Raw genomic sequence first — 18,747 nt, 5'->3', positions numbered from 1 at the left:
TCACTAAAATCCTTTTAGACTCTGTACATTTCATACAGCTTATTCTCTGGCAAGAAATAGTACATGAGATGAACAGAGGGAAATGGCCCTTTTCTTACTGTGTGGTGAATAGAAGCCAACAGCCCAGACTGAGTTCACTGAAAAAACTCTAACAGGGTATTCATGAGATGAATACAACCATCTCATGCCCCCTTTGTCAGGAGAGATCAGATGCACTGGTGTGGAAGATAGTAACAACCCCTGAACTTGTTTTATAATGTAGGAGTGAATCTCAGTGTTGACAAAGTAAAGCAGTGTTCTAGCTGTCACCACCCATCCTGTCAAGGTCACAGAAGAACCAGTGCACATAGTGTATCTAAAAACAAGCAGAAAATTAATTTTGAAGGGATATTTTTAAACCATATATTTAACAAGGTTAACCCGTGCCAGAGGAAACCATCAGCTACCTATAATTGAACATCAGCACATCAGCTATATGGATTGACCCAAACATGAGATAGCAGTTGTTGCCTGAAGCCTTTTGCAAGTATATGCATACAGAGCTGGAACAGAAAATGGGACTGTAAAATAAATAGAACAGAATCTGGTTATTCTGCACTTGCCGGTTCCATTGACGAAGATGGCATGCTCCTCTGCACAGCGTCCTTTTCTCTTGTCCTTCTTGCAGGAATGTTAAACCTTGTAGGCTGCCACACAGGGAGAAATAGCTTAAGGAACCGATGTTTCTGGAAAGTTAGCTGTGCAATGGAAAAGCGAGTCATTGTTTTATGGGAGATGTTGGGTGAGTCAGCATTCACGAAGAGGGTGTTACCCCCATGCAATGAATGGAGTATCCACACATGCTGCTGGACTCTTGGACTGTAAATCCACAAGAAAAGTGAATATAGCTTCAATTTTAAAAGTAGCATGGAATGCATAAAGCCATGCAAATTCAAGACAGCCTGAGCAACTGTTTGTACCAGATAACACACATTTGGAAATAACATATGATGTGAATTCTCACTGACGCTCAAGTGAAATTACAATGATGATATGGTAGTGTAGTTTATGAGATCGTTCTTGGATCTGTAACAAGAAAACATACTTCTAAAGCTAAGATTGTGTGTGAGGACTAGGGAGATTTATGAGCAAATAATGTTTCTGATGGACTTTCCATGTGACCTTAATCAAGCCATTCTGCATTCGTATGCTCCTAAAGCTTATCTACAAATGTGTTAATAAATGCCTGTTTTTATTGTAAGCATTTTAGGACAGAGTCTGTTTTTTACTACAAAGCTATACATCACCCAGCATAGTAACAGGCTGGCGGTACTACTTTCATGTGATTAATGATCATAAACACCAAAGTGAGATGATTTGCCACTTTTGTCCAAGATGGAAGCAATTTACAGCCTGAATGATAGTGAAAAACAGACCCTGCAGATTCCTGGCTTGCAATATCAGCAACCTGTGAGTTTTACACAATTATTAGTATTAGAAAAACTATCTACTGTAACCTCAGCTGAACGGGAAAAATGTTATGGAAGCTAATGGCTAGATGTGATGGGAAGATAATTTTGAAATATTACAAGGTATGTCTTACCACTCCCATTTAATGTCAGCTAAGAAATCTACTCTCTGATCCCACTTCAAGTTGCACTGATGTTATCTGTTGCAGTGTGGAAAACAATCTTCAGATAGCTGTGCTGATAACGGGATTGAACATTAACTATTTAATTCTAAAACATAATTATTATACATTTTAAAATGATAATGGTAGTCCTCAAATAATAAGCCATCTTTCATAACATTGCAAAATTCTTGCAATGTGGAGTGACTGTATCACCTTATGCGTTCAAGTTCAACTACTGGACACTGCTTGTTTGATGTTTCCAAACTTATATCCCATGGGCGTATCTTCATAATGGACAACTCTCAAAGGAGAAACCACACGATCTTAAGTTCCTAACATCCCCTCAGGAAAGGACTTAGGGCAGGTTTACAAAAGCAAGATCTCTTGTGAATCTTTTTTATTTTGAGATTCAACCAAAACCAAGATAAGCTGACAGCATGACAGAGAGGAGCACACAAGAGCTTATAAATAGAGTCCTGAAAAGATGATTTGATTTCCATTCTTTGAAATGTTACAGCTATTCAGAGATACTGCAAAGTAGTATCTAGTAAATTGCCCATGATTGAAGCAAATGGTAACTCACTGAATAGAGCCCTCTGGTCCTTACTGGGCTGAAACTGTCTACAAAAGTTCTGAATAAGGGATGAAAGACTTTTTCTTTTGTTGTAACCCGTTCCTGATTTCCTTGTAAAATAGGGACAGGTGACAACAAAATCTTCCATCTCCAAATATTTCTTGTGCCATTAAATAGTACTCATGGAGCAAACAAGGCTTTAAATTCTGGGTCATTTTTTAATGTCTTTTTTGCATCGCTAAGTCCCAATAAGATTTCATTCCCCAAGTCTGGTTTAATGGAAGGGGATTCTTTTGCTCAAGTACTTTTTCATGTTTTTCCAATTTCCCGGTGGTGTACCTGCCACAGCAGATGTTGTGGCTTCTTCTGAATACATGTTTCAGATATCTTCTTTTCCAAACAACTGGAGATAAAAGGACGTCAAACACTGTTGTAAGCTTCAGCATTTGTTATGAATTGGTTCCATTTGAAATACAGTCCTTCCCAATGGCTTTTATTTTGAGAAGCATGCAGACATCTGTCTGTAAGACCAAACTACAAATCATGAAATTGAATCTTACTGGGAATGAGCTCTACAAAATTTTTACATAATACTTGTGGAGTGTGGCTCCAATCCTTCTCCCTTTCCTTTCTTCATTGTCTTTTGTCTTTTGCTAGCTCAAGAGTTCTTACATTGTTTTTTTTCACAAAGCTTTTCTTGCATACAGAGTGCTGAAGGGGTCAAAATAGGTTTTTAATTCTGTTCTGTCTTCATATGACACTCGAAACAACAGATACAAAAAATTGGATTAGTGAAATTACTCTAAATCCATTTCTACAGTAATTCTTTCATTGTTAAACCGCATTTCTATCTCTCAGTATGTGTGATATACAGTATTAATCCTATGTTAACGAGTTCTCTGTATTACAAACAAAAATTCCAAAGCAAACTAACACGCAAACTTTGTAATTTATGGCTTATTAATTTATATTGTCAGTACTAAAAATGGCGATGGAGCTCACATAGAAGCTATAAAGCCGTAAGCTGCTTGAGTCAAAATAACTAGCCACACCTTGTAAGAGGAACAAGACAACTAAGAAACCTGAAAATAAAACCATCTGTGAAAAACAATCTAGGGGGTAAACATCCAAAAAGAAGCATGTCTTTACATGTTCCCAACTATGCTAACATAATGAGAATAAAGCACTAAAAATGTTCAAAGCAGTGAGCAGGGATTTTTAACTACATCAATCCCTCTACAGGAGTAGTCCCTCTGGCGTCATAAAGAGTACTCACTTGAGTATGGCTCACAGGAATGAGATCAGAACACTAAAAAAACCCAAAAAACAGAAGAGAAAAGGATACGACTATGGTAAAATATTTAGTAAATATAAAATAAAAAGCTTTTAAGTGGTGGGTTTTCTGTTGCTTCAAGCGGATCTGGACAGGCACCCAGGAAAATCAATTTGCTTGCATAACGACCAAGTTTATTTCACTTTTTAAAAGTCATCAGTGTTCATGAGAGGAGGAGTGCTGGTTTGAATCAGGCATGTTGCAAACAGATGTTATGCAAGCTTCCCCAAACAGTCCTGCCAATGCATTGCAATCCTGAGTTATGACATTCACTATAACTGCTGCAGTCTGGGCCCTTTTTTGGGCCACAGATTGATCTGTTGGTTTTCCCAAAATGGGGATGATATTTTTATGATGCATACAAAAGCTTGAAGAAGATCAACATACTATTTTTCATTTTCAGACCAACAGAATTTGGACACCGTATCTGAGTTACATGGCCTATCAGTAGTACAGGACAGAAATGGAAAAGTACATTATTTGTCATCATATAATTGTGACACTAACTCTTAACAAACATATCCCCTGGCTCATTCCCACAATGTTTTTGGTAAGGGACAGTCTCCTGCAGTTTCCTTCTATTCCTACTTTCGATGGATAAAAGGAAGTGATTTCCAAATACCATTTTCAAAAAACGTCATAGGTTTTTAATTAAAATACTCCTTTAGCCTACAAGTGTATGAAATGGCTACATCCTTTCACAAGCTTTAAACAAATAAATGAAGAAACAAAGGATATGAAACATTAGGAAACTACATCTCATGGAGCGGAACAACTATACTTTTGAAAGACCCTGCAGATTCTAGAACAGGAGATGAAGTCCTGTTGCTAATACAGGTTAAAAGCTCCAAATAGAGAATGTCAGATGAGAAAAACACCATAGTTTCTACTTTGAAACACACCGTATTTTTGAGTATCTCATAAAAACAAAAATCTGTCTCTGTTCACAGTAAGGAAATTTTTGCTTGGAAATCTAAATAGCCCATTTTCTTATTATATATTCTAATGTCATTGTTGCATATTTTATATTTTCAAGTGAATGCTCTACCATACTTTTTCAGGCTTTAATCTTGAAAAGAAAGATGTGGGAGTACACAGGTAAAGGGGAATAATAGTTTTTACATTTATTGTTCTTTACTAAAACGTTCCTGCACTTTCCATCTTTAAACAATAAAAATACTTTGATAAAGCTTGCTTCAGCCTAACAGCCTGAGCCACGTGACTGGTAATTTTATTATACTATTCTTTTTTGTTAAAGAAGCAGAAAGCACTGAAATAACTTGCCTAGCGGTGCCAAACAAGTGAGTGTGAAAATTAAAAGGTTGAGACTCTCTCACCTACAGCTCCGTGCTTGTATTACTTGGCTACATTTTTTTTTTTTTTACAAAGATTTTGGTTTTGGGGCTCATAAGCCCCCAGTGCTTGCAGGCACTGTAATAAGTTTAATGAAGGGCAACAAGTTGTGATGAGAGAAGCGATTCTTACCGCACATCAGCGAGAAGGGATTGGATTATAGTTTGTGAATAGTCTGAAACGCATTTAGGCGTCCAATGTACTGCAATACACACTATTCTTCTTCCCTCTAAAATGCGTTTATTGGATCTGTGATAAGAGGAGGGAGGAAGAGAAAAATAAGCTTTCCAGCGGCTGAGCAATGAACATCGAACGCAGGTTGAGGCTACCGGGCAAAATACAGATGTCATCCGTGACCTGTACGGCAGGCGAAGCAAGGGCGCATTCCTGATGGCCCGGCTATCAAGAGCATTCCTCAATAGTGAGACTCACCAGGCTGTGAAATAGTTTTCCACGGAAAATGGTGGAGATCCTATCCCTGGAGGATCTGTTCGCCTAAGCTGTCATGTCGGGGACCGCAGAGAGCCCACCCGGGCCGGCAGAGCCGGCAGGCTCCAGTCCCCCGGGTCCCGGGGCACAGCACCCCATTTCGGCTGTAAGCGGTGCTGCCTTTCACCCCCTGCAAACCGGGGCAGCCGCTTCGTCGCTGCCCTTGAACTCCTCACCGAAGCGCACCCTCGTCCCCCGGCTCAAGCCTCCCGAACGGAGGCGGCGGCGGCGGCGGCGGCTCCACCGCCCCGGCGGGTTACGCCGGGCCAGGCCCGTCCCGTCCAGCGGCTCGCCAGCTCATGACAAGGCTTCGGGCCGGCCACGGCCCGGGCCCTGCGCCTCAGCGGCCGCTGGGACCCCGCCGCGGGGCCGGGGCCGGGGCCGGTGCCGCCGCTCCCCTCAGCCTGACAGGACAGCGCGCCCCCCGCCCCGGCTCCCCTGGAAACCGCCCCGCCTGCTGCGAAGCCGGCAGTCGCCGTCCCTCCGCTCGCGCCGGGCGCCCCCGGCCGTCTCCTCCCGCGGGTACGGCGGGGGACCGCAGCCGGGCACCCCGCCGCCGCTCCGCTCCCGCGGGACCCCGCCGGGGGCCGCCGGTCGCCATCTCCCCCCCCCCCCCCCCCCCCCGCCCTCCCCCGTACCCCCCCCGGCGGCGAGCGCCAGGCCCATAGAGCGCGCCGGCGCCGTGCTAGAACGTACGCGGCGGGGGCCGCCTCGGCCTGCGCGCGGCGGCGGCGGCGCCGCAACGCCCCCTGGCGGCAACCGACCGCCTCGCCGCGCACCGAGGAGAGAAAGGGAGAAGGGACAGTAATGGCGGCCAGTTAGTGCGAGACTGAGCCGAGGAGGCGGCGGCAGCAGCGACGGGAGGAGCCGGCGCGGCTCCGTCTGTGGCTCTGCCCGGCGGACCGGCTTCCCCAGAGGACTTTCCCCCCCCCGCCTTCCTCCCCCTTCCCCCCTTCCCCCTCTCCCTCCCCTTCCCCTCCCTACCCGAGCCCCCGCCTGTCCGCCCTCCCTCCTCCCTCCGCGCCGGCGGCAGCGGCAGCGGCGGCGGCGGCGGCGGCCCCCCGTGTCCCCCCTCCCCGGGGCCATGGTGAACACTAGGAAGAGCTCCTTGCGCCCCCTGGGCAAAGCGGCGGCCGCTGCGGCCGGAGCCGGCAGCCATTTCATCTCGTCCCGGACCCGCTCTTCCAAAAGGGGCACCAAGGCAGATGCGGCCGGGCTGGAAGAGACGGCGGCAGCGCGGGTGAGGAACGGGGGGTTCGCGGGGGACGGGGAGGGAGGCGGCGGGGGTGTGTGTCTGTGTGTGTGGGGGCAGCGGTGAGGGCCTCGGCCGGAGAGTCGCTGGGGACAGCGCCGCTGCTGCCGAGGGGGGGGGGGGGGGGGGCCGCGGGTACGGGTGCTGTGGAAGGGTGGGGGGGGCGGTTGGTGCCGAGACGGCTGTCGGCTTGAGGGAAGGAGGAGGAGGGACGGCGGAGCCGGTGGGGAGCCCGGGGTGAGGAGGGGGACCGCGGGGCCGGCGGGGAGCCCGGGGAGACGCGGTGGGGGGGAGGTGGGGGGCGGCTGCGGAGAGCCGCCCGCCGCGTCCCGACTGGGTTCCCTGCTCGGCGGGGCGAGGGCGGTCTCCGCCGGGGCGGCGAGAGGCGCGGGCCGCTGACAGGGGCTGGGGGGGGCGGGGGCGTCTGAGGGGCGGCCGGGGACGCGGGAGGCGAAGTTGTTGCCCTGCTGCTGCCCGCTGCCGGTGTCTGCGCCGGGCTGGGGCAGGCAGGGCCGGCGACGGCGGCGGCAGGCGGGGGTCCGGCGGCGGCGAGGGGCTCCCCCTGCGGCCGCGCCCGGCGCTGCGCCGGCTGCCAGACAAAAGTTGGGAGCTGCGCCCGCGGCAACTTCGCAATCCTCGTTCCCCGGGTCTTTTTTGTGGGGTTGTTTTTTTTTTTTTTAATTATTTTTTTATTCCCCCGTTTTCCCTGAATGCCCTCAGTTCGGCTGGAGCGGGTGTTCGCGGCGGCTTCGACGGGAGAAAGCGTGGTGTTTGAAGAAAGGTCCCCCGTTTTTGTGACACCCCCCTCAGCGGGGAGGGTGTAATTCTGCCGTCAGGTTTTAGTTGAGCGCTTTCCCGACGTGGCTTACTGTAGTAGCTTTGGTTGTACGGTCTAATGACAAGTGAATTCTACAGCCTGATTCGGAAAATTAACATTTGGTCAATTCTAATTGGAAGGAAGAATTCGGGAGTCCCTTTTTTCCTTGTTGTCTTTGAACAGATTTGTTGTCGACGACTGCATTTTTTTAATTATAGGCAGGGCTCTTTTTTTCCTTGATTGAACTTCATGCCTAGCTTTGAAGATTTAAACTAGTGGTTATAGTTGCCTGATCTGCATACATATTTTAAAAGCGGTGTAAATATGGAAGTGAAATTAAGGGTCAAAGCATTTTGACAGTCATGCACCAACTGACCGTGTCCCAGCCTCTGCTAAGGAGGAAGTTAATCAGACAAGTAGAAAAACAGCAGTAGCAGGCAGAGCCAGATCAGAAGATTGACACCTGGAATTGTCCGAAAACCTTTCGTCCCCCATCCTTCTAGTTTTAAAATACTGGGGGGGGGGGAGGGGGGAGAAGGAAAAAAAAAAAAGAAAAAAAAATCACCGACTAGGTGTTCTGTATCTTCTGTGCTTCTCTTTCAGTTCTTTCATGCTTCAGAGTTCTTCCCTTCCCCCCGTCTTAACTTTTCTTCGTTGTCCCCTATTGCTTCCTTGTTTAATTTCATTAGACTCATGGAGATGCAGCACCATAGCTGTAAAAAGCCGTTCTGCCTGTTCTAGTATGCAGTTTGTATTTATTCATATTGTGGGTCTTGTGGTTTGTTGAGGCAAAGTTTGTGTAACCCTTACTGGCTTACTTTGCAGGGAGTTTACTGCTGCTAAAAAAACCAGGCTGGGCTGCTTTCCAAATATTTTTCATCCATGAATAGTATTTTTACACTACAAATCATTAAAATTTTTAAATTGTTTTATTGTTGTGGTGTAAGGAAAGGAGATTGTGAAAAATATTGTCATAAAATCGGTAAATACATCCCAGGATTTTGCCTACACTTCTAAAAAAGCATTTCTTCTAAAGTTAAGTGTATGTTTTGGTGTATGGGAATGGACTTGTTTCACGTCACAACAAATCTCATGTGTTTGAGGTGGTAGTTTTTTTTTTTTTTTTTAAGATGTAATTGCCAAAGATGAGCAGAAGTTATCCAGGAAGAGTTGTTTATTGTGTGTGTGGGTTTTTTTTCCTCTTTCTGCCAGTGAATTTTGTGATATATATGTATATATCCCACCGTATTTTAAAGTTGTCTTTGTACAACTGTTTTTATTCTTCAGATGTAAGTATTTGTTAGCGATACAGTGTCTTTCTGAGCTCCTGAATCTTCTTGAAGTAGTGCCAGAGGAGGATTTCAGTTATTAGAACCTGAATAAGTATAGCAGTAGGAAGACAAAGCCTTTGCTTTTGGAAGTGACTGTTGGGAGACAGATAGTGAGGTTGTGTTTTCTGCGAAGTGTACTAGGATCGTTTTCACGCAGTTGTATGTATTTTTTATTTTTTTAAGTTGACTGGAACAGCGTGTCCTTTTGAAATCTTTCAGGTGTCACATCAGGAAACCAGCCTTACTACCAGCAGTTAATCAGGTTAACGGGCACTTAGAGTTTGGAGCTTGGGCAGAGATCGTATACTTCTTATTTGCACTATGTGACTTAATTTTCTTCCATGGAGGTTCTGATTTGCACTCCCAGAGAAATGCTCTTCAGTGGCAAGGCTTGTAATTACCTTTCAGAATGTATTTTAAAAGATCATCTATTTGTTCCTTATTAGCAATAAAAACTGAGTTAGTAATCTAATGGCATCCTGTAAGAAGTTGATTAGACCAGATGAGGGGCTAGGAGTTGCCTTCCACCTTTTATATCTATTTTCTTTTTCCCTCTTCTTTTTTCCTCTCGGCTTTTTCTGGTATACATAGTGGTTATTTTGCATACATTTACAATTATAGGCTTGAATGCCTCTTCTCCCAAGAACTTGGGTTAAGTTTTGAGTCTTGGGGTTCAATATTATGTTGAGTTACATATTAATAGTGTCCATTTTTGTTTGATCTGAATCTGGAGGCAACACATATTCCGTGGAAATAGGCTGTAATAGTCTTAAATGCCTTTATCTTATTCTCTATATTCCCTCTCTAGTACTTGTTCATCTTAGAGAAAGCAATGATTTCAGTCCTTTAAATGGTTTTGAATTATTGACTTGTGATCATGCATTCAGAGACTGAGATGAATACATGTGTGTCCACTGACCAGAAGCCAGATTAAAATGAACAAAATCCCTCACTAAATGGATCAAAGAGCCAAGAAGTTTATTCTCTGAAATGATGTCATAGCAGAGAGGGTATGGAGAGGAAAAACTGGGCTATGTTTTCATCCTGTTTCCAGGATCGATTTACACACTATTTAATAGAAATTAAAGCTATCTCTACATAAAATCATATTCTATCTTTATATAAATTACATGTATTTTTTTCTTTCTGGCATTAAAACTTGGGAAGTGTTACGGCTTTATATTACATAAAGCATTCTGACAAGAAAAGTGCATCAAAATCTTCCAAAGTTTCCAGAAACATAGAATTGTAACACAAAGCTTATAAATCCAGTGGACTTCATTTACACTATGAAAGAATTGAGGATACTGTGACCATAACTGGTTAAATTTGTGCTCAAGATTTACTAATGTCTGATGTTTTCAGATATTGAGTTGTGATTGTTGGTAACACTTATCTGGCAATTGAAATGATTTTTCTCAGTCATCTCAAAACACATCAAAAACGTCGATCAAGAAAACTAATGAATTTATTGTGAAGTAAACACTCTTAAATCATGTCAGTGTATTACTTAGACATTTTAGAAATGTATACAAGATTAGCTTAATTTAATTAGCCAAGAAAGCATTAGCAGTGCCTTAAGAGCTACTTGAGGGCACTGTGATAATTGTAACACGCGATCCTAGCTAAAAGTAGTACTGCCAACATCGTTCAACTTACTCGGTGGCAACCTAGAGCTCTCCATTGTACTTAATTGCTAATAGGAGCAAACACGGACTTGAGGATTGACATTGAGTGCTGTAGTGTGGGAAGGTATGAAGCTAAGCAGCGTTTTTGTGCTCTGTAATACCCATATATCTCAGTGTCTCTTACTGTAATTTCTCAGTCTGTAACAATATTTTTTTCTGATTTCTGGGTGACAATGCAGCTATTACAGCATAAGCTTATTGCTACGTTTTACTCCTTGAAAAGCCTTTAACGGTCAGCTATTGAAAACATAGCAAATGAACTTTAAAAAAATTTGTTATTTCTCTTAAAACACTAGCTTTAAACATACCCTTTAGAGCTTTCTAAAAATTAAAATTTCCTTATGAAAGAGCCTGATTCAGATTAGCATATTTTCTTTGTCGTCTTTATGAAGTGTTTTGCAGTGTTCTGGATGTTCTGCAGTTTAGAATAAATCTGTAGAAAAAGTTAGTTTCCTCCTTGTGCTGGAAAAATTACACTTGCTGTAAAGCTTCAGGGGAAAAAAAGCTCCTTTCAAATATCTATGTTTTTAAAGAACTGCATTGTCTTATTGTTCGAGTTTACAGTAACATCAATAGAGGTGCTGAGGCTAATGCTTTTACAGTTCTTTGAAATACATCCTGAAGTATAGAGCCTTGTGAAGTTATTCCAAACAATTTCATTTAAAGGAAGATTCCCAAGAAAGCTCATCTTTTCAGTGTGTAATAAAATGTTGAGTTCTTTCTGGTTTAGTGGTCTGCTGCTCTTTTGGGACTTAGCAGGAGGCAATCAGTGATCTAAACCGAATCGTGCAGTCTGTTCCTTGGTAGCTGGTATTAATACATCTGTGAACAGTGGGAAATTGAGCAATTGTTGGAAGCCATCTACGTCCAAATTTCTGTCAAAATACCATACAGTCAGCGTTTGTAATCCTTCCATGTTTCCATAGGGGTGTCCTGAGTTTGAATTCTCCCTGTGTATCTAGCCAAATCAGCCTGGGCCACCGTCAGAAGTCAGGACACCTCCAAAGTGTACACGGTTTGGTTTGGGAGGCAGTAGTGCATCCTGTTTGAAGCTGGCTATCTTTGCAGTCACACTGTTACAGGGCCTTAAAAGGAAGCAATCTAAGGACTAATCCAGTGAGTGAATAAGACCTCCAAAGAATACTCAGGAAATGGTGTTGATGTTTGGTGTGCTGCATGGCTTCCTCTGAATACTGGGCTTTTCCCAAAGTAATATTAATAAAAGCTGCTTCTGCAACTACTGTCTCTCAGTTTAAACTTAAAGCAGGAGGCTTAACCCATTGCCGTGAGAGATCCCATGACAATTTTGCAAGAGTGGCATACAGCTTGGGGTTATGCAAGATAATTAGCTCAGGTAATTACATTCTGATCACCTCCATCCCCCTGCAGTTTCAGTTGGATGTGGTACAGTTTTGCACATCCTGCCCTAAATTGTTGAGTATTTGCTATACTGTGGAAGAATTTGCATTCCAAACTAATGATGCTTTAAACGATTTCTGTGTAAAATTTTATAAAACCCTTCTCAAACCAAAGCATCCAGCAAGTAGGCACCAGTGAGCTGAAACTTCCGCTGCTCTTATTTTGTAGCTGTGACTATTTTAAAGGTTGCTGATTGTTTATTAGATGTTTTAGTTCTAATGTATTGCTTTGTGTGGGGGTAATACCACGCATGAACCTGCTTATTGCAAAGGGAGCTGACATTTTTCCAGTCTTTTTCATCCTGTCTTTTTTTTTTTTTTACTCTTCATGCTTTGTGGCTCTTTCTAAACAATTTTTCCATCTCTGAGCTTACTCTTGAAATATTGTCTTTATTACCTTTGATGGGATTTTCATGGTTTATTTTAACCATTAATTTTGCTTTAAATTGTTCAAGTGTTAGTTTACATTTATACTTGCTTGGACTCTTTTCCCGAATAAATTTAATTTCTTCTTGCTTGGTAGCTATTAAACCAGGCCACTTTTTAACTAGTTTTAAGATTAATGTCTTCCCTTCTGTAACCTTTTTCATTTTGCACTGCCAGGTATGTGTATGCTATAATAGCTTCAACTCCAGTTGAATTAGATATAAAGGAGGTAGCTTTACTACTCCTACCAGAAATATAGAATTTACAAGCTTGTCCAAGTTCCATAGTTTTTGTAACCTGTTCTGAATTTTGTGGTTTTATCTTTATGCTTCTAGTAGTGTATCTTAATAACCTAACTAATGTAAAGCTTTGGTGGAAAGTTTGTGTCCAGCTGCACTAGGAGCAGATGCTTCAGTTTGGGTGTTTTCATAATTTGGGAAATGGGCTTTTTGCTTTTCTCCAACCTCCAGTCAGTTGCTTCATTTTAAATGGATAAGTAGTTGGGCTGAGCTATTTAAATAACCTGAAATGAAGAAGCTGTTCTTTCTGTACATGTGGAAGAGATTACTTGCATTGAAATTTGTTGCCTTGTTTCAGCAATCCCTCATTCCAAATACTTTAATAACTACCTTCTATTATTTATCTAGTTTATCTTTCAGATCTTGAATGTTGTTTTTATTATGATTTAAACTTTAATACATTAATCTTTAGATTTCGTATTACAATTTTACATGATTTTTATTTTTTTCTTTTGAAATACCGTCTTCAAGTGCATTGTAGCTAGAGATACAGAAGTGTGTTTAATCCCACATTTTTTTCCACACAGAAGGCCACCTTCCTGTATCTTCACCTGCTACAGACACATTCTTCCTTAGTTTACTGAGTCAAGTACCTGGTCATGTCCAAACTTTGGGGAACCCTCTGGTCCAGGGGTTCTCTCTGTTCTCTTACTTGCTATCCTCATTCAGATCATTCTGCTTCTTTATTTAGGTTTTTAGTAGTACTAAAAGGAGGCCATGTCCTCCAGACTTCCTTTGGGGTGGGGTTGTTCAGCAGAAACAAGATGGATTTTTGAGGACTAAGGGTAGGAAAAAAGGTTTTCTTTGAATGTTTTCATTTTTTCTACTTCTGAATTAAAATCATTCTTGAATGTTTACATAAATATAATTTTTGCTTTAAAAGTCTTCATTAACAGAATCTAGAAACTCATGGAAATGGTTAATATGGTTCTGACTAAAAATGTCTTGCTTTTAGTATTCCTTCAGTGTTAAATTAGGGAGATCAGTGGTTTTAAAAATTTCCAACATGTGGATCTTCTAGAAAAACTTCTGAGTGAGGTGTGGACCCCCATACAACAGATAGAGACCTCTTCTCAGTAGACTTGCTCTTCTGAAGGTGTGTGATTTCACATTTGCTGTGAACTGTTAACTCTGCAGTTCTGAAAACGAATAGACTTGCCAATATTAATGCTTACCTGGCCATTTGATCAGCTGAATCAGGATCAGGTTACTGGTCCAGCTGAAACTACCCCTCTTCCCCACCTCCTCCTGCTTTCCCTTGCCTCCCCTCATCCCTCTGATCTGATTGTCAGCTGAAAATGCACAATGTCACCTTAATTTTAGTACAGGCACAAAGGAGGGGAGAGGAACACTCATGGTGGAAATGCTCAGAGCAGGGAAATGATGATGGGTGGAGGACAAACCTCAGCTTGCTACTTACAGGCTCTGTCATAGTTTGACAGAGGCTGCTTTGTAGGTCACTCTCTCTTTCTTTCATGAACCTACAAGTAGCCCATAGATTGAAAGAGTTTTTTGGATGTCAGCTCAAAAGCCATTGAAAGGCACTCAACGTGGATATGAAGAGGTGTCTTTTTCTCTTCTAGATAGGGGGAATGGTTGCAATTGTGAAAATACACAATAAAAAGTGTTGTAGGTAGCTGTTTCTATTTTTCACTTGTAAAAAGCTTTCACATTTATTAAATAACCTGTATTCTAGAATTGAAGAGTTCCAGGAAATAAAATGGGAATCTATTGAAAAAATGAAGCAGATCTTCTCATGAAAAAAAATATGTTTTTTTTTTTACCTGAATGAGTTGGGAAGAATTTATTCTTCTGAAAAAGTCTAGATGTTGGTGCTCTTTATATTCTTAATGGCTATTATTGATGTAAGCATAGTTTATTGAAAAAAACAACAACCCCAGAGGATTCTTTTAAGCCAACTCTGTTCCATTTTGAGCTATCAGTAAGGTTAACACACGAGGTCCTTAATGAAACGTGAAGTCCTTAGTAAGGTAGTTAATGTGCTTTAATCGAAATACAGTTTTTCCCAGCTTCTTGTCATTCAAAGGCACAGGCAATATACTTACACTGGATTTTCAGGACACAAAGATAGATGTTTAGCATGCAGCAGTACACAGTGTACTGACATTAATACAGTCTGCTGTAATATGCTGCGACCTGGAGTTGAGTCATGTTACCTTCTTCCCCCAGACAAGTGTATCAGGTCTTACCTCTTCCCACCAAGCAGGTAGTCAGTCCTCCCATAGAAGAGGAGCTAAGGGCATTTGCCAGGAAAATGTGGGTTGGGATGGGGAGGGGAGAGGAGTTTGTGAGGATGTGTTGGTGCTGGAGAGAGTGCAATGTGTCATTCTGAAATCAGGATGTAGTGCAGAGGCGTAAGGCAAGGTGTGGTCCCTAGTTTGAGCACACTGATGAGAGCATTTCAGGTACTGAAAATTTGTACTAAGCATAAGGACAGTTTCAGTCTTTTTTTTTTTTTTTTTTTCCTTTTGGTGAAGATGCTATAGAGCAAAGTGGTGAACTTAAGAAAATTGAAATACTATTTGAAGGGATTTACTAGATTCTGGTCAGATGACATTATTGCGGTCATGGTAGAAAATTTGTTTGATCTAGTTACTAGAATATGAGCAAAACTAAAAATATCTCAAAGAGATTGTGAAGCCTTTTGATTTTTTTAATTGCTTAGTATGCCTAGGCCCAAAACGCATTAGGAAGGATACCTAGCTCTTTCCTAACTTTCATCAATAGATTTTAAAGTAGATCTTTAATGTGATAAATTTGTAGAAGTTAATGTTTTAATCCATATTTTTTACTTTTGCAGAAACTGATACACAGGGGAGCAAGTGGCTTATCCAGAATCACTGGACAGACAGATAGAGAGGTTTTTTGGTGTATTTTATTGGTATGTTTGAAATGACATTATAGTTTAAATGCAGAAAAAGCAAGTTATTTGTTAACTGAATAGTTATCTGAGGGCAAAGATAAGTGATCAGCTTAACTAATTGGTACACTGGGGACACAATCACGTTTTTTCATGAATACAAGTTTTATTTTGGAAAGACAACTTTTATCTTTTTATACCATTGGGATAAAAATGTTTATTAAATGCATTAAATATCCCTGAGTATGTATTTTATTTCTTTTAATGGACAGCCCATTTCCATGAGAACTTTGCATGAAGTGGTAGATCAGGGTAGATCAGGTTTTTTTCACATGCACTTTTAAAATATTAAACCAGATTATTAATATTCTGGGACATCTAAGAAGATGTGTTGTTATTCACAAGATACATTTTAAATTATGTTAGAAATAACTGGAGGACCTGGATTCAGTTTCTCCAAAGTTAGTAAAAATAGGGTTGAGAGATGTCTGAAGTCGTTGTCTTTTCAGAGAGTCAAATGGAGAGGAAAAAGTTACTTTTAAATATCAGAAGCTAAGAATTAACTAAAGTTAAAAGTAGAGTTTTTTGAAAACCTGTAGCTGAAACAGATTTCTTGAAAATGTTCAGTTTATTATTATTAAGTCAAAAGTAAATTTCAGGGTGTTTTGTGCTTGTTCTGTGGGGCAAAAATAAAAACTAATTAAAGTAGTTTGTGTTTTTAACAAAATGTGGAGGAACAGGATCAATCAGTTGAAGATTGAATGTCATTGTGTCTTGATTTCATGTCTTGGACATGGGAAGAGATCATAGAAAAGAGAAAAACATAGGTGCTGAAAGGTTTAAAACACTAGGTTGAAAACTCTGCTGTCTGACTTGTAAAGTTGTGTGAGCTATCATGCTAACTTTCTGGGTGTGGCAAAGAGTTAGTCAGAAGAAGGGTGTGACCCAGAAAATGTATGGCAAGGAGAGCTAGTTTGACCATGGTGGAAAACTCAAATGTTAAGCTCTGCATAGCTGTGTTTTAGTACAGCTGAACCTGTGGAGAACCAGATGGAGTCTTTTTCAGAAATTGCAAGGTGTGGTTGTGGTTTGAATATTATGTCATCCCTTACTCAAAAACTCGATGAACTTGCATTCAGGTACTTGGAGATGATGGTGATAGAGATGGTTCGCACTCATCCTGTATTACCAAGACTGCTGGATTACGGTTATTTTGGGATGTTCAGGCCAGCAGTGTAGTGAGGAGTTCTTTGAATATTCTCTGGGCCAGGACAGTCAACTTGAAAAAACAGAAGAAACAAAAAAAGCCCACCCTCCCCCCCTTCAATATGCTGGGAGCAGTCTTTGTATTTTAACTTGAAAATTAATCAGCTTTCGTACTTTAGCTAGCTGGTCCCTGTGATATACCTGAAGGCAAGCCCTCATTGATGAGGACTCCCTTCGGATGTGTGTCCTTCAGTCATGCTGAAAGACTATATTGGTATAGTCAACTTTCTTCCTAAGAAGATAGATTGAGAAGGAAGAAATCAGTTTTATTCATTGATTTATAGTTTGTTTTCTTTCAAAACTTAAGGGCTTGTCTCTAAATGTTACAGATAAGGCTCTGTTAGTATCAAATTAGTATTTCAAAATTTAGGCATGGATACGGAAGAGACTAAAAGGTAATACTGTATGTCCCTGTTTTTCTAGCTTGTTCATGAATGTGTGTATTATAATAAACATTTTTTTCCATCTTTCTCCTTTTCATACAAAGTAGAGAAAAGGTAGAGATAAGTATGCAGCTATATTTATTTTATTGCTTTATTTACTTAGATTTTGTTTCTATATTTGTTACTACCATCATTCAACTGCTTTCAGTGAAGGTGTGTTACCAGAGTTTGCCCCACTAGCTCTGCAAGACTCTAGCTGTTGAATCTTAGCTCAACAGCTGATTTGCAGTATTCATTCAGCTGTCACATTCCATTTTACTCTTGAATCCAAAGGTAATAAACACTATGTTTTGCCAGTCTAGACCACGTATGGTATGCTGTTAACTCCAGTTATTTCCTTACTCATTAGTGAGTATGCTTTCCCTAAGAAGCTGTGCTGGGTTCTGGTTGTTCTGGATCACAGCTGGAGTTTGGGGGGTCTCATTTCTGTTAGATCAATACAGTTGCGCTAAATTTTGCTTACTTCTTTGTACTTTCTTACACTAAGTAAACTTATTTTTTGATTCTTCGGTGCTTGATTTTTCTTTGTGGCTTTGATATGCTTTCAGGCAATTTCTGACATGATTTAAGATTTTATTAATTCTTATTCTCTGCATTCTCTCGGCATGTGAGTGCATTTGCTATGGTGCCAGTGTTTCATTAGGAGCTTTGAGTTCAGTGCATTGGTTCCCAGTTCTGCAGTTGCATTATTAATTTCTTAATTTTCAAGTTTGATGCTTGTATCATACGTTTCTCTTTCTAGTCCCATAACATTTTCATGATGTGTACTGTTAAGTAATAAATTTCTGGGTTGAAACTGAAGTACTATTTTTAATCATTAAAGGTATAAATGGTTTGAGACCCAGTTACTTCAGGGAGCAAGTTGAGTGCAGTGGAATCATTAGACCTCTTTTGCTATAAATGGGAGGAAGCAGTGGATAGACTGCTCTCTGTAAAGGCTTCTCAAATTGAAATTAATTTCTTTTCTTGTTCTAGCATATCCCAGTTTGGCTAATCTCTTGAGTGTAATGAAAGCTCCATCTCCATATTTTACTGTAGGTAGGTGAAAGTTCTGGATGGCAGTCTAGGTGTGATTGGGTTCCCTAGAGCTTGAATTTTTAAGATTATCTGTTAACTGGAAAATGGAGCTTGGATTCTTGTTAGTATATTTAAAATTTCAGTGATTTCTTATTGTAGTAGCTCTGTCACTACTTCATGGTAAAACATTTTGTATGTTAGTGCATCTTCTGCAGCAGGTGTCCTAACTTCAGTTAGTCATTTGGGCTTGACTGTCTTAAAATTTAGACTTGCTTTGTACTTGCTAAGTTACTGTGTAGAGTTAATATGCAGACAAATGAGGCTCAACCGAAAATAATATCCTGAACAAAGAATAACCAGAAGTCATTGCCCCTGTTAAGTAAACCCCTTCGTTGCTAGTCTAATTCCTTAGGCAACTACACTGATATGATTACATTGACGGTTAGCCTGTTTTTCCGGGTTTTGAAACTATTGGCCAGTATCTGTTCATCTGACAGTATTATTGATCTCAAAGACAATCAGCTTTTATAAACTTTGTGAATTTTGGT

General features: G+C 41.2%; 1 protein-coding gene across 3 annotated transcripts in view; it reads left to right on the top strand.

Moving 5' to 3' along the window:
- Positions 1 to 6,121: 6,121 nt before the first annotated feature.
- Positions 6,122 to 18,747, top strand: part of ATAD2B (ATPase family AAA domain containing 2B) — an 80,116-nt gene continuing 67,490 nt past the window's right edge. For 2 of the 3 annotated variants that reach the window (XM_049818432.1, XM_049818430.1), the window contains exon 1: positions 6,122 to 6,601. In XM_049818432.1, coding sequence (XP_049674389.1) covers positions 6,446 to 6,601 — 156 coding nt within the window. In that variant the 5' untranslated portion in view covers positions 6,122 to 6,445. Of the gene's footprint in view, positions 6,602 to 15,418; positions 15,495 to 18,747 lie in introns of those variants that run through there. The other variant, XM_049818434.1, reaches the window with a different exon arrangement.

Source organism: Accipiter gentilis, chromosome 16 (assembly GCF_929443795.1).
Source record: "Accipiter gentilis chromosome 16, bAccGen1.1, whole genome shotgun sequence".
NCBI classification, from domain to species: domain Eukaryota; kingdom Metazoa; phylum Chordata; class Aves; order Accipitriformes; family Accipitridae; genus Astur; species Astur gentilis.
Note: the sequence above shows the minus strand (reverse complement) of the source record. Positions and strands in the feature narration are given on the sequence as shown.